Source organism: Gorilla gorilla, chromosome 2 (genome assembly GCF_029281585.2).
Source record: "Gorilla gorilla gorilla isolate KB3781 chromosome 2, NHGRI_mGorGor1-v2.1_pri, whole genome shotgun sequence".
Lineage (NCBI taxonomy): Eukaryota > Metazoa > Chordata > Mammalia > Primates > Hominidae > Gorilla > Gorilla gorilla.
The window spans coordinates 203,466,138-203,481,403 of record NC_086017.1 but is presented as its reverse complement, the minus strand read 5'-3'; the positions used below and the strand labels follow the sequence as shown (position 1 = coordinate 203,481,403).

The 15,266-nt window shown below is 42.4% G+C and overlaps 1 protein-coding gene across 5 annotated transcripts in view; it reads left to right on the top strand.

Moving 5' to 3' along the window:
• Positions 1-15,266, top strand: part of FGF12 (fibroblast growth factor 12) — a 586,299-nt gene that overhangs the window by 312,454 nt on the left and 258,579 nt on the right. Inside the window, exon 1 of one of the 5 annotated variants that reach the window (XM_004038217.5) lies at positions 7,490-9,024. The exons of 3 other annotated variants lie outside the window; for them this stretch is intronic. In XM_004038217.5, coding sequence (XP_004038265.1) covers positions 8,826-9,024 — 199 coding nt within the window. In that variant the 5' untranslated portion in view covers positions 7,490-8,825. Of the gene's footprint in view, positions 1-7,489; positions 9,025-15,266 lie in introns of those variants that run through there. One more of the 5 variants, XM_063704469.1, reaches the window with a different exon arrangement.

Below are 15,266 nucleotides of genomic sequence, written 5' to 3'. Positions count from 1 at the left end.
ACACTGCAAGTTTAAATATGATTATCCTGTCCAAAACATTGGAAAAATATTGTTTCTTCCTGCTGCAAATATTGTTTAAAGAAATATTCTTATACATTATCTTATACCTGCTTTTCTGGATAGCTGAGCACCAAAATGCATACCTATCTATATCTATCTGTCTGTCTGTTTTGGCTGTAGACTTGGCAGACACACAGACATCTACGTCAAGGCCTCCTTGATGTCATGTTGCAGGTTGGATTAGTGGCTAATACTAGGCACAGGGGAATATTGTTTTATGTAAAAACTACTTTTAAGTGAGTGACGGATTTTTATTACATGCTTTCATGTACTATCCTAGAATTCTTCAGTGTTTTTAATCTGCTAACAAGCTCTCCACATCTTGTTAAATTTTTATTGGGAGCAATTTCGCTTAGCCTAACAATGCTAATTTAGGGATATTTAAATGAAATACGCTGTATTTCCTCCATACAAACATCTGTCCACTCGTCTGCTGATCTGTTCATTCATTTATTCATTCACACTTTTTCTGATTTCACAAATCAGTGCCATAATTTCAACCTATTATTTTCACCAGTTTAGGTCCTATAATGTAGTTGTTTCACAGGCAAATAAACTTCAACTCAGGCAGACGAAGTAGCTTTATGTAAGGACAACTTATCTACTCCAAATTGCATACTCTTTCTACTTAACATTTTACTCTTAGAGAATTCTGCAAAATTAGGACAAGAAATGACCTGTTGGTCACCTTGTCCAAACTTCCATTTGATCCTCTGACAGATTTTTTCTAATCAGTTAGTATATTTCAGTTATCTCCAGTAAAATCTTACTCAACATCAGATACCTGTGAATGCAGGATCAGTGAGATCTCTCATTAATTGTCTCTTACTTTCACAGTGTCTGGTGCTGTGTGCATGCAGAAGACAAAAATATGAATTTATTGTGGTTTTAATAGTATATTTTGAGTGTCAGTCATGTGCTGGGTGCTGTAAGAGACTGCTATTTCAACAAGATCCATTCCCTGAAAATTTGGAATCTAAATTTAGAAATGAGAGCAACTAGGAATGGCCCATGGAGAAAGAATCTCAGTGAACATGGGTGACAGTATGAATGTGAGGATTATTAAACCATTTTAAGGTCATTTTAGTCATATTCTGAGATTTTAAAGTTGCCTACTCATTTTACCTGATGTCTGTGGCTCTCTGTTTGCCTTATTATATTCCTTTTCTTCTGTGAACATGAGTGTGTGTGTGTGTGTGTGTGTGTGTGTGAGAGAGAGAGAGAGAGAGAGAGAAGAGAAGTATCAGAACTGAAAATATAGGCCTAGATATGGGTATGGGGGTGATCAGAGCAGAAACCTAGGTACCATGTACCCTCTGAGGATATCAGATTTAATATTTAGGCAGAGTATTTTAGGGAGTGTTGATAAAACAAAACAATCAACTTTGGAAATGTGGAGGCTACCCTTGAGTTACCTGAGCTTGTTTCCTGATACAAAGAGTTGATACCCCATTCTTCACTTTGGGATGACCCATGCATGTATTTGGCTCAAAAATCTGGGTGGATGGATTGATGAATTAATTCATTTATTTGAGTATTTTTTTGAGTTTCTGGCTATGTGCAAAGATTATTTTAAGCACTAGAGATAAGAAAGTAGACAAAATAGACAATGGACCTGTCCTTATGGGTATTACATTCAAATAGGGATCTTCTAGCCGAGTTTCTCTTTGAAAAGGAAAAGGTGCCACTGGGTTAGTGACAGTGGGACTTAGATTAGGGCTAAGATGATGGGCAGTCTGTTGTGACAGGTCTTTCAGCATCCTTAACCCAGCTATGAAGGAAAATAACCAAGTATCAACCATCTCCTAGGTGGTATAAGCCAAACCAATGTACATTTTTAAGGAATGAAAATGGAGGAAATTTATATTTTTCCCCTTATAAGCTTCTTTACTTTCTGTTTTAACTTAGTTTCCCTATGATTTTCTTATTGAGCTCGACTTGAATTACTAAACTAAGAAGGAGAGTGTTTCAAGACCACCCTCCTAGAACCAAAGAAAACATAGTACCCTATCTTGGCCAACAATAGTAAAACCAGGAGTAGCTTCCTCATCTAGAAAAAGGAAAGAGCTTCACGGGGAGAGAATTGGGGATACTTGTTTCCTCTCCCTTCCAACACAAAATGATCTCTTCAAGGTCATTCACAAGATGTGAAACCATGTTAGAAGCTAGTGAATGGAAGTACATTTGGCATTCTCATTTTTCCCCTCCAGGTTACTTTAGTTAGGGCAGTAGTCACATTGAGGTTAGAAGGCCTGGATTAAACTCATAGATCTTCACTCATTGATTGTATGACCTTGGGCAATCACATTACTTATTGGAGTCTCAGTTTGTGAAACTGAATTATTATTTTCCCTTTAGCTTCCATCATAAGATTGTTGAAGAGTCTCAGTGAGATAATACATGGGAAGATGATTTGTAATTAGTAAAGAGTTACATAAATGTATGTGATTTGCACATTCTTATTTTATTGACTTTATTACATGATTGTAATTATTCATGGTGTTATGTTTTTGTTGACATGCATATAGCACAGAGGTAAAAGGGAAACTCTGGAAATAAATTATATGGGTGTGAATCTGAACTCTGGCAATTCTTAGCTGGGTGACCTTGGTTAAACAACTTAACCTCTCTGTCCTGGTTTCTTCATTTATAAAATGGCAATATGACAGAACTTACCTCATAGAGTTGTTGTAAGAATTCAATGTGTCACTAATTGTAATGCACTTATAACTGTGTAGGGCACTTATCATTGGCTCACATTAATTATATCTATGTTTCTTATCAAAATACCTATTCTCCAAAACATTGAAAATTTCCCTTTTTGGGCAATGAGGATACCACCCTTCATCTGTGTCATAAAGAGGAATTAAATCTATTCTCTTTTCTGTTTTGGAAGATGACCAAAACCAGATGGACATATAACATGTCCATATAATTCATATGGACATATAATTCAGTTGTCGAATTGTTAAATAAAGCACCACGAATAAATTTGCTATATAAAGGAATTTACAAATTATTAGAAAGTAGTTGTTTATATTGCTTTTGTCAGCCTACTGTAACTGACGATATGTCAGAAAAAAGCAAGTGGAAATACAGCTTCTTTATATAATAAAATTCATGGAGAAAAGGTCTTCTTCCATTTGCTGTGGCAGAGCCCAGTGAGCTCATATTCACCCGACTTTGAGTCAGGGGCCTGATCTCAGAGCAAGATGATGTATGAGCAGAGCTAGACTTCTTTGTGTTCTCAAGACAAGGACATTGACAGTATTCCACTAATGAAAATTCTGTTTGCCATGACAATGTCAAGGTTAATCATTCATTTCAAGTAAATTTTCAGCCTTCGTTAAATACATTCCAAGAGTGAATGATGATGTGTATGAATAATAAGGTGTGTTTTCCTGTTTTAGGAAATCTGTATTTTATGGCACGGACTTAATTTAAATGGAGATTTTAATAACAGCATGGTCATTCTCATACTTTACGTTATTATCACATCTTCTTTGAGTCTTTCAAGAGCCTAGTTAGTTAGGTACTGCTAGTATTATTGTGTATCTATTTTGCAGATGTAGTTTAGAGAGGTTGCATAATGTGTCCAACAGCATACAGCTAGTGGGCGATTAAAACAAGAGCCAAGAAAGTTCATAATGTCATGAACTGGAAGCTTGTTGAGGGCAGAGAGAATGTGGAAGTGTATGGAATTTCACGGTAACTGACAGAGCCCTGGATGTAATCTGTGGACAATGCAATGTTTAAAATGAATGTATAAACTAGCCCTAATAGTAGATTTGGAAGTTGAAAGACTTGGCCTATGAATAAGCAAAAGACCAAAAAGCCTCTGTTTTTCCTTTTAAAATGTGGAGATAATTAAGACTGCCCATGTTTTTATTTGTTTGACTAGAGCCCAAAAACATAGACTATATATGTACAACTAAATATAACTACATAATTATCATTTTGATGTGCATTTGACAATTTTCTTCAAAGTAATTAAAACTTCTTCCACTCATAATGTCTTCAGAATAGGAATAAGAAATTCTTAAGTTGTTCAAAGAAAGCATAAAAATCAAAGTGTTGGTATCCCTGGGACATAACCCTTTAAAATACCTGGTTGTTAGTTTAACCTAAATCATCAGTAGGTTGGCTTAATTTCATTCCTGATCCCAAAATGCAAAGATATTGGAAATGTACGAGTAACTGTGGAGAAAGACTTATGAGATTTAGTGGCCCAGGTAGGAAACCTACGAATTTCTATATATAAAATAAACTGATTTAAGCATTGCTTCTGAGCTCAATATCCATATATTTAGGTCTTAGCTAACTTCTTAAATTTCTTTATACTCACCTCTTCTCACTGGGGAAATGGAGTAAATGATGCTGATGATGACTTAAAAAGCCAAAAAGCACTCTGACAATAGCTGCAGGAGTGCGAGGAAAAAAGTAGTCTTTGTTGTCCAATTGAATCCAAAACACTACATTCTTTTAATAGAGATCTAAACACAGAAAGAATGTTGCTCCCAGAAAGCTGACATTGTTTTTGTTCTGTTCTTTAAATGCCTAACTTGATGTTGTCAGGTTAAGACAGAGAGGAGAACTTCAAACAGCAACGGCTACCTGCTTTTTCATCTTTCCTCATAACTTCCTTCTCTCCTGTGCCTCTGTATTCGTTACCTTCTGCACCAGCACACCCTCATATCTCATAAACCTACAGAAAAAAATCAGCAACACAAAGACTAAAGAATACACATCCTCTTTCCAGGCCTTTTATAGGGGGCACGGGGTGGCGGTGCACAGGACTGCAGTTCTGGAGAAATGTACTATATTTTACTTTTGTCTTCTAGTATTATTTATGTTGCAAACATACATTAAACTCTGAAACTTTGACACCTGGAGAAATTGTGAAGAATTCAGATTCCCAGGCTCTACCCATACAGACTTCCACTTCGTGTTTTGAGAGACCGTCAGGAATCAGCATGTTAACAAGCATTTCAGGTGAATCTCATGCATTTTCTTTGGAAAAAAAACCCAGCCATATTTTATTCATTCATTTGGCATTTTCCAGTTTTCAGAATGCTTACACATGCATATTCAGTTCTGCGAGGTAGATGAGAATGATTATCCCCATTTTGAGAATATAAAAGAGACTCCAAATTTAGCAATAATTTCCTCAAGTCCTCATTATACACCCCCTCTTGCCTATTTCTCTGGCTACTCCCCTTAGCTGACCTTTGTCTGTGTGGGTGTTTTATAGCAAGGACAGAGAGCCCCCAAAGCCCACTGTACTATCTGTGTCTGCCTTGCTCAAGAATGAGACAAGTCTTCTGGTAGCCAAGGAAGGAAAATAATTTTATTTGTGGAATGTGAACATTTTCCTAATTGATAGAATTACCAATTGACGTTAAGTAATGCCCCTCACCCCATCCAGATGCACATATGGAAATGCATTCAGCCTTGCTTTTGGACCTGAGGTGTGTGTGTGCGTGTGTCTTTTTCACGTGTCTTGTTCTGTATTGCTAGAATTCCAAGGATATATCCACTGTCTTCATTCAGCCACATTGAACTGCTGCAGGGGATGTGTGCTTCCCAAATGACAGCTGGGATTCTCCCTTTCCTCAGGATGTCTTGCCTATTTAATCCTCCTCCCAGCTGTTTGTCCCACGAGCCTCTATCTGCCAGCCTCTGCTTTGCCCAGCTGGCAGCCTGGAAGGTCCAGGCCCCCGGGCATTGTAGGGTGTTAGACTCCTGCTTGATCTGAACAGCGTCACAGATCTCAATCCTTCTTATTGCCCAAGTGAATCTTGGCTAGGCCCATAGGTTTGTGCTCATATCTAGAAAGCTCCTGGGGTCCCTCTGGGTCCCACATCCATTTTCAGTAGCTTCAGGGCCTGCATTTTCCTTGCCTTCTATTACGATGTTGCCAACATACACCTGTCTGTGCTTGGAAATCATACATTTAATCCTTTCGCACTATCCTAGATGCTTCGTGAAGTGTCTGAAGGAGAGAGATTAGGGATATATGAAGAGAAATTGTAAGTAGAAACCAATAGCCGCTCCCAGACTTTAGCATGAATGGAAGGTGATTAATGCTTCATGCTGCATTTTAACTTGGAGAACTCCTCTGCCCAGTGTCTCCAACATCAGATGTCGTCACATTCACGTCTGGAGACCTGATTGCATTCCACAGCTTGTTGTTGACTGTCCTTGCCCACATCACTCCCTCACCGCACCTGGAGTCATCCTCTGTGCAGGCTGCTTATTTGGGCTCTCTTTTTAGGGACTGAGCCTGCTTTGCAGCTTTCCAGACAGAACCAAGAAATCTGGGTTCCAAGAAGAAGGGAAACACTTTTTCCTGTTCCAAAATGAGCCATAGGTGGGGCCCACGATAAGGTCCAAGAGGTCATTTTTACTTTCTCCAGTGTTCACTTTCTTCCTAACTAAACAGAGAATTCTACGTGCTCAAGCTTATTGGAGAGAGTGTGGACTGCATTTTCTCAGCTCCCCCATCCCTCACCTCTTCTTTGCGCACCTAGGGTCCTTTAACTCCCACTGTGGTTGTGTTTCTCTTGTGGGAGGGACCGGACGGAGCAGACCCGAGCTGCAGTTCCCTCGCTCTGCCTCTGAGAATTTCTCATCCAAACCTCAATCACGTAGGATTGCGTAGAGAGGAGAAAAGGGGAGAGACAGAAGACACAGAGAGGAGGGAGAGGGGTGGCGGGAGGGAGGGAGGAAAGAAGGGAGTCTGGAAGCGGAGGGCTCCAGGAAAGGGAACCTGACTAGAGCGCGCTGTGCTTCCCAGCGCTCCAGGAGCCCGGCCCCCAGCTCGGCCCCACCTGGGCGCTCTTTCGCTCTTCCGTGGGTCGGCGGGCCGTGCGGGAGGAACTCTGGCTGCCGCCGGCTCTGCGTCCCACCTGTCATCTCGGTGGCTCTCGCCTGGGCCCCGAGTTTCCTGCGGAGCTAGCACTCCAGCTGAGCCAGCCGGTGGGGCGGCGGCGGCGGCGGCTCCGCGCGCCCAGAGCCTCAGCCCATGAATGGGACTCCACCCTGAGCGCCCCCTCCCGGGCCTGGGGAGGCGGCGGGGCGGCGGCGGGGGGCGCCCCGCAAGCCCGCGGCTCTGAGCGGCCACCCGCGCAGCAAGTTGGGCGAGTTGGCAGCCGCCTGCACCTGCCTCCTGGCCCCGGCCCCTGATTCCGCCTCCGGCCCCAAGCGCCCGGGTTGCGCCCTCGGCTGCCTCGTGAGGTAGCCCCAGGAGGCCTAGGGGCCCCGCCTGCGCCCCCGGCGCCAGACCATGGTGGGCAGCTCCGGCCAGGAGCCACAGCCGCCGCGAGCCAACATCGCCTGCAGCCAGCCCCCGCCCCACCCGAGCGGACGCGCGGGTATTCGCAGCGCGCGGGTCACTTCCTTCCTCGGCCGGGATGGGCGGCGCGGGACTGAGTGATCGGCCTTGCGTCCGGCGGGTAATCCCCATCTGATCTGCTGCCTGTGAGCTGCTGACTGCCGGGGCGCGCGAGCCTAGGGGGCACGGGCAGCAGCGCGGCGATGACCTGATCCCGAGCCCGCCAGGGCGCCCCTTCCTTCCCTCCCTTCCCTCGCTCCCTCTGAGCCTGTGCGGAGACCAGCTCGGTGCGGCGGCCCCGGGTGGACCATGGCGGGGAGCTCCAGTTAAAGGCGTGTGGGCGCCGAGCTGGAGAGGACACCTTCGGCATCGCTGCCTTTTGAGGGGGCTTATTTAAACTACTGAGTCATTCCAGATTTAGGATTCCCTAAATAATCACCAACTGTGCCCGTCTCGTGCCGGAAAGCAAGCGGAAAGAGAAAGAGCGCCCACTCTTGGGACCCCGCAGATCGCCTCTCGCTGGTTTCTCCCCGAGGGGTGCTTGGCCCTCGAGGATCTCCCTCCCTCCCTCGCGCCCTCCCCCCTCCCTCGCCTCCCGCTCTTTGCAGTGCTGCTGGCCGGGAGTCGCTCTCACCGCAGCTGGAAACAGCTGCCCCCGCCCCGCGCCCCTACCCAGACTCCGGGTAACCGCTCCCACTTCGCGCCTGTCGGAATTCCAGAACTCGGGTGGCCGGCCCCTGGAAAGCCGCAGCCGGCGCGATGCATTCTGCAGACCTCACCCTGCCGGGACGGACCTCCTAATCTTCAGAACCGCGGGCCGCAGGGAGTTAAATTGCTGCCTTCCTCTCCTTCTCTCGTGCGGTTGGTGGCTTGTTTTCTAAAGGAACGTTTTATTCACTTTTTAGTATTTTCTACCGGGGGCGCGCTACCCGCCTAGGTCCAGACTCTGCTTTGTAAACGGGTTTTCTATGTATGTATGTGTAGGTATACTTTGGACACCTTACAACGCTTGCGCCTCTCCAACAGAGGCACGTCTTGTTATTTTGGGCATCGTTTTTCCCCTTCCACTTGGTACCCCGAACGCAGTGTGACTAAACTCCCCACTGCCCCTTGGACGCCGATCGCCTTGGGGTGCAAGTTTGGGGTGCAAACGTCTACTTCGCAAGAGGGCCTGGGACCGCCCCGCCCCGCCCCCCGGCCGCCAGAGGTTGGGGAAGTTTACATCTGGATTTTCACACATTTTGTCGCCACTGCCCAGATTTTGACTAACCTTGTGAGCGCCGGGTTTTCGATACTGCAGCCTCCTCAAATTTTAGCACTGCCTCCCCGCGACTGCCCTTTCCCTGGCCGCCCAGGTCCTGCTCTCGCCCCGGCTGAGCGCAAGCCGGAGGGCGCAGTAGAGGCTGGGGCCTGGGGCCCTCGCTGAGCAGCTATGGCTGCGGCGATAGCCAGCTCCTTGATCCGGCAGAAGCGGCAGGCGAGGGAGTCCAACAGCGACCGAGTGTCGGCCTCCAAGCGCCGCTCCAGCCCCAGCAAAGACGGGCGCTCCCTGTGCGAGAGGCACGTCCTCGGGGTGTTCAGCAAAGTACGCTTCTGCAGCGGCCGCAAGAGGCCGGTGAGGCGGAGACCAGGTCAGTAGAAGCCCGGAGAGTGGCTCCCCAGAGGGGACACCCTCTCTCTCCCTCCTCAAAGCACCTCGGGACCCCCGTGGAAGGGAACCAGGATTCCTCTTTTACATTCTGACCCCTCTTCTCTCATTTCCAGACTTCTCTCTTTCAACCACTCTGTCAGTTAATAGCTTCTTGCCCCATATTCAGCAAAAACACTCTACTTTGATCAATCCAGGGTTTGACTAGGAGAAGAATTACATGTATAGATGCACTTATTCCAAAAGAGCCTGTAGAGTCCTTGAGGGGAGTGACCACTTCATTCATTCATTTATTCATTCATCTGTTCTCTCTCTCTCCCGCTCTCCCATGCATCCATCCATGCATCTATCCATCCATGCATCTATCCGTCCATGCATCCATCCGTCTGTAGAGTACAGTACTTACGCTGCCCACTGAGGACCTAAAGATTAATACAGCCCTTCCCTTATCCCTCATAGTCCATGATAGACACCTAGTAGACACCAGATGAACTTAAATTTATTATTTTTCCAACTCTTCCTCCAGCAACACTTGGCATTGCATCTTTCAGACGCCCTTGTCAATTTCTCACCTCTTCATTTTTCCCTCATGCTCTTTCACTTCCTTTACACAGTCTTCATTTTGCTATTATTTTCTTCCAACCCCTCTCATGGTTTCCAAGGACTCTGCTCATTAACTTTTCTGTCCTATTACCATACTTAGCACACTCACACTTTTGAGACATTGAGGGAACAAGACAGTATACACAGTTTGGCCTCAAGGAGTGTAAAGAAAACTTCAGCTTGATCAGAGATTTTCATGGCGTGGGCTCTCTGAAGCTAATTCTCTTCTGCAGCCCGGACCTCAGATGACTGCTTTTGGATATGTCTCTACTTGCAAAGGGAAATTGGATACCCAAAGTTTTGACATGATGATTTCCAGGTCAAGCCAGGCCAGTGTTCCCAGCTTGAGAGAATGGAAGCAGAATTGCAGAGAGATCTGTGCTTCCATCAGACTGTTGGTTTTCTGGGTTGTGGCTGCAGAGCCATTTGCATTCTGCAGATACTCTACCCCTATTGTGGACAACTGGAAGGAAATACTGTCTGGAAAGGGAGCCTGCCCTGTAATCTGTTGGCTAGTTTGTCTCTTTGCAACTCTGACTGTGGTGTGCTGTTGGTTTCCAGCAATGAAGTACATGGTTGGGTCCATTGGATGAAGGGCGACACTTGGGAAGTCTGGACAAGTCGGGCTCAGAATTAGCTCAGAAATTTGGGGTTAAGCCTTGTGAAGAAGCGACCCTGTTTCATTTTCCGTTGGGTTTTCATGACATTGTCCACTCCATACTAGGCTCATTTTCTTATTTTGTGATGATGATAAAGTAGTAAATTTCAGGAGTATACAAAAACAATTATGATTCCAAGACAGGAGCTATTAGTCTCTATTATTTTATGTCCAATTAGTATAGCATGTTCATTTTATAAAGTGAAGATTTATGCAATAGTTTGAATTACCTCTACAAAGTAACTCACCTAGTGGAAAATAAAATAACCTGTTCTGTTGTGGAGGGATAATTTGGAAGCCTTCTTTTCTTAGGGCTTATGTGGTCTACAGAGGACTTTAAGGTTCTGAACTCAATGTGACTTTTATATCTCAATCTCTGAAGTATGTGCTTGCACTCTAGTTGGGAAAATTATATGACGTTTTTGAGTTGATCCTAGTCAGCCTCTTCTAAAAAACAAGATAATAAGAATGATAGGTGGATATATGTGAACAGGTAACATAAACTGATCCTGATCTCTGGAGTTGACTTGGAGATGATCAATGGGTTACTTTTGCATGGCTTCATTTTGCATGGGAAGGAAGGACTGTATTTGCTGCTTCCTGTGGGCTCTTCCTTAGCGTCTCATTAGAAAACAGAGATTTGAGGCAATTTCTGAGTTTATTGTTTTCTTCAGTGTTCATTTAATTTGCCTCCCTTTTTCTTCTACACAGTGTTCATCTTATCAGAGAGGATCCTGACTGGTGACTTCCTTTAGCTAAAGTGTCAAAATAACAATCTGGCAGAGAGATGGCAGGACCTATTAAGACATTCCCAGTGCAAGGGCAACCTGCATGTATTTGTATACCATTTCAGTTTGTTCTGAAGCTTAGCTTAGAAGAATGGGCATGTGGTGTGTGTAAAAACATTTTGGGAAGATGATAGTGTGCTATTATCTTCACTAACAAAGCCAAATAATTAATCTGTTGATTTGCTGTCAGCAGCCATGATTCACATAGCATGGAATAAGTCTATTTATAGAGAGATAGCACCTTCCACATATCAGTTCCAGAGAAGAATCTTTAGTTGGATTGGGAGGAAGTTGCTAAACACCAAAAAGAAAAACTATTCGAATCTGTTTTATAATCACTTTGATGTATTCACTTAATATTTGACTGATTCTTGAAACCACTAGCCTTCCTAAGCCATATCATTGTGAACTAACAAAGTAACTCACACATGGTAAAGTGGTGAAGTGGAATAATTTGTCCTGATAAAGAATTTCCACTCTGAATTTCTGTCACTGAGACACATGTTCCATTGACCAGACTTTCTAGGGGAGTGAGGCTTAGGAAGTGAATCTAAGGCAAGTGTTTGATGGGAAAGGCCACGGTTGTATTTCTGATTTCAGGGCTGACACATTGAGTATCTCTCCTTCTCTTTTTTCTTAGCTAACCAAGTTCTGATATGTGTAGTATTGAAGCTGTATAAATACAGTGGGGATCCTGAAATTATCATGGCAAAGGGCTCAGATTTAAAATGACAGTAACACAGAATGAAAACATGGGAAATGACTAGGTATGGCCTCACATCACACAGTTTCAGGGCCAGGGTGCACATTGGATCCTTTTTGTGCGGCAAAATCTCTGTCTTTATAGGTGAGAAATCCTGGAGCCATTGCAAGTTTGTAATTTATCTAAGGTTACACAACTAGGTTGTGTCAAAATTGAGACTAGAACTAGATTCAGTTGACTTTTTTTCCTACCTTCTTTGCAACACAGCAGAAAGTAACATCAACTAGTGTAAAGAACTGGATGTCTTCTGTCAAAGTTTTAACCATTGGTATTATTATTATCATTGTGACCATTATTTTATAATTAGAACAGAGATAGGGAAGAGTAGAAGAGGTAACTTGTAGAAGAAGGCATAGGCTAAGGAGGCCATTGGACTTCAGCAATGACCACCGTGTAGCATTATTGAAGACCTGTAGGCAGCTAGGGTTAATGGGCCCCTTAGACACTGTGTGGACTGCAGATCTTTGAAAATGAAATATGAGAGACCCTGAACTGGAAAGTTGGATGAGGTCATTGAACCATGAAAAAGCCTTTAGAACATTTCTGTTTGTGCACTTTCTAATGAGAAAAGAGTGTACTTATAGTCATTATTTGAGTCATTATTTATGTGTGAAAAGGCTGTATTAGTCAGGCACACTAGAATATTTGCCTAAATGTTGATGCCACTTAATTTGTTGTATCTAGACTATTAGTACATCCGTATGAATTACACGCTTATTCATGTCCAACCTTTTGCTTTATTTTGAGTAGAAACAATAGTACAAATGATTGACTACAAAATCATGTATGTTTTGACTCAGAAGTTATTACAGACAAAGGGTAACACTCATAATCAAGGAGGGAAAGGTGTTTGTAGAATCTCTGAATGTCTGAGTGGCCACGAACCTTGGAGGTCATCAATATTACTCTTTCATTTTTCAAATGAGACCCTCTCTGGACAGAGCAAAGCAATTGATTAAGCCTAAATCTAGGTATTTTAAGTGATGTGGGTGTTTTTATTATATTTCTATATAACTTAGTTTCTTACCTCAAACCAGAACATGAAAAGAATAATCAATCAGGAAAAATCTATCTTAAAACCTAAAGATCTTCAGAATTTTTTTATAATTTAAAGATTTGATTTCATATGCCGATCCCTTTAAAAAGTAATGGAGTAGAATTACACTACATGGTAAAATAAATCAAAGCAGTAATTGTAATTTACCCTGTTTTGTTGATTTTCATTTACCTTATCTTTCTGAGTCCCTGTTTCTGCTGTTATAAGAATTATGGTTATTCAAAATATTTCAATATTCTTTTACATTGTTTCGGTAGATGCGCAGTGTTTAACAGTATACTCATTCAACATTTTTATTATAAAATGTATCCTTTTGCATAGAGGAAGAAAATATCATAGGAAATAGAAACTTCAAGAAGAAAGTTGACAGTAAAGGTGAAATAATGTTTAATCATGTGATTTATGGAATATGAGTTAGATTTTTATAAATTGAAATAGTTTTGGCCAATATATGGGTCAAGAATAGATTTATATGACAGGTGATATTTTACATTTATGGGAAGTACTTTGATTACATTTTCTCTTTTGAAAGTATGACTCATATCTGAACTACAACGTCAGCCTAATTAAATGATATTTGGCTTGATTTTTGTTAAAAAAAAAAAAACAGTAAGACCCCTAACTTTTCAGAAACCCACCTTAGGGTTTAAACTGATATTTTGAACGTGTTTTTAAAATTCTGTTCTCTCTACAGCAGTGCATTCTCAACAACAAATTATGTTTCCATTGTAGGAACATTTTAAAATAGCAGTTATTGTGATCTCCTGATTTCTTTCATCCCACAGAGATCTCATCAAGACGTAACTCGAGATGAAGTCTTTAAAGTTTTAATGGATTTGTTTTTCTTGAACAGAAGTAGAAAAACAATTTATAGGAAGTGAGGCAGTCTCTGCATTTGAGGAAGCAATAGGAATATTTTGGAAGATCTTTAGAAATGTAAGCTTTGTCTCATAAAATTGTATTTTAAAAAGTCCTGGGCTTACTCATATGGAAACACATTGCTTTTATTCTTAGTGAGAGAATAAATTTGCTCTGGAAAATGTGTAGATTTGCTTTGGAAATATGTTAATAGTGATTAATTTTTTCTTGTCTCTTTGAATGCATGATCATCATGTATATTTGCTTTTGACGTATAGAATTATTATAGATTGTATGATGATTCCACAAAACAGCCTTGTTAGACATAGGGGACATGCTTGATATGCTATATTTTCAATTTTATCTTCTGGCTTACTCATGGAATTACAGAACTTTTCCTATTTTCTAAAGAAAGGTGCACCACATCTAAAGGGCTCTGATTCCAAGACTACCTCCTAAGCATCTGTGAGTGGGAGAAGGCTTAGATGCAAAATGCCTATAAATTAATCATCTATAATAATAAATTTTAATAATAATAACTTGACTTCAGGATTTATAGAATTTCTTTATAATTTTTGCTTCTTTTACTTTTTATAGCAGTCTGCTGAGATAGCCCCATCTTAGAAAAAAGAAAACTAAGCCTCAAGTGGCAATGAGACTTGTTCAGATTCATGGAATCAGAAGATGACTAAGTTTCACATGGCCCCCAGTTCCACACTGCAGATAATCTGCTTTTATCTCCCACCACACTGAGGGTTAGGAAGCTGGGAAACTATTGTTGGGGGGAGTCTGATGAAAAGTTCAAGAAATGTGAAACATGATTACATGGTTTGTTTTGCCGTGTGTGTGGTCTAGAGCCCCCAGAGTAGAGGAGAGAAGTGGAAAGCTGATGGAGATCTTCAGGGCAGGACTGAAGAAGCAGTCCCATGGCTATGTTGTTATGTGCTGGGCTTAGGCTCCTGGCTCGGATGTTCCTGCCTGAATGCCGGGAGCCTTGATGATATCAAGGGGTGCCACATGGGATACCTAAGGACCCACTGGGAGACTTGGGCCCAGAGGGCCAGACTCTCTTAACCATAAACATAAACGATTGCTTCAGATGTTTTGGAGAGTAAAGAGGTTAACACCAAGTTAAAGAGAGCTCTGTGAGATTTAATCTTTTTGTTTGTTTGTTTAACTTAAGTGATAGCATAGCAGAATGATTAAGTACCTGGCCTTTGGAGTGGGATGTGAATTCAAATTATGGTCTTATTATTTGTAAGAACATTAGGCAAGTTTCTTAGTATCTTTGCACCTCAGTTTGCTGATTTGTAAAATGAAGATATTACCTGTAGCTTTTGGTCAAGAAATGCCTCTTTGAGGAAGAATCATTTAAGCTGAGCTCCAAAAGATGAAACAGGCAGACAGGAATGGAAGAACATTCAAGGCAGAAGAGAACAACTTGCATGAAGATTGATATGAGAGGGAGCTCGGTGCTTCTGAAGAAATTGAAGTATAG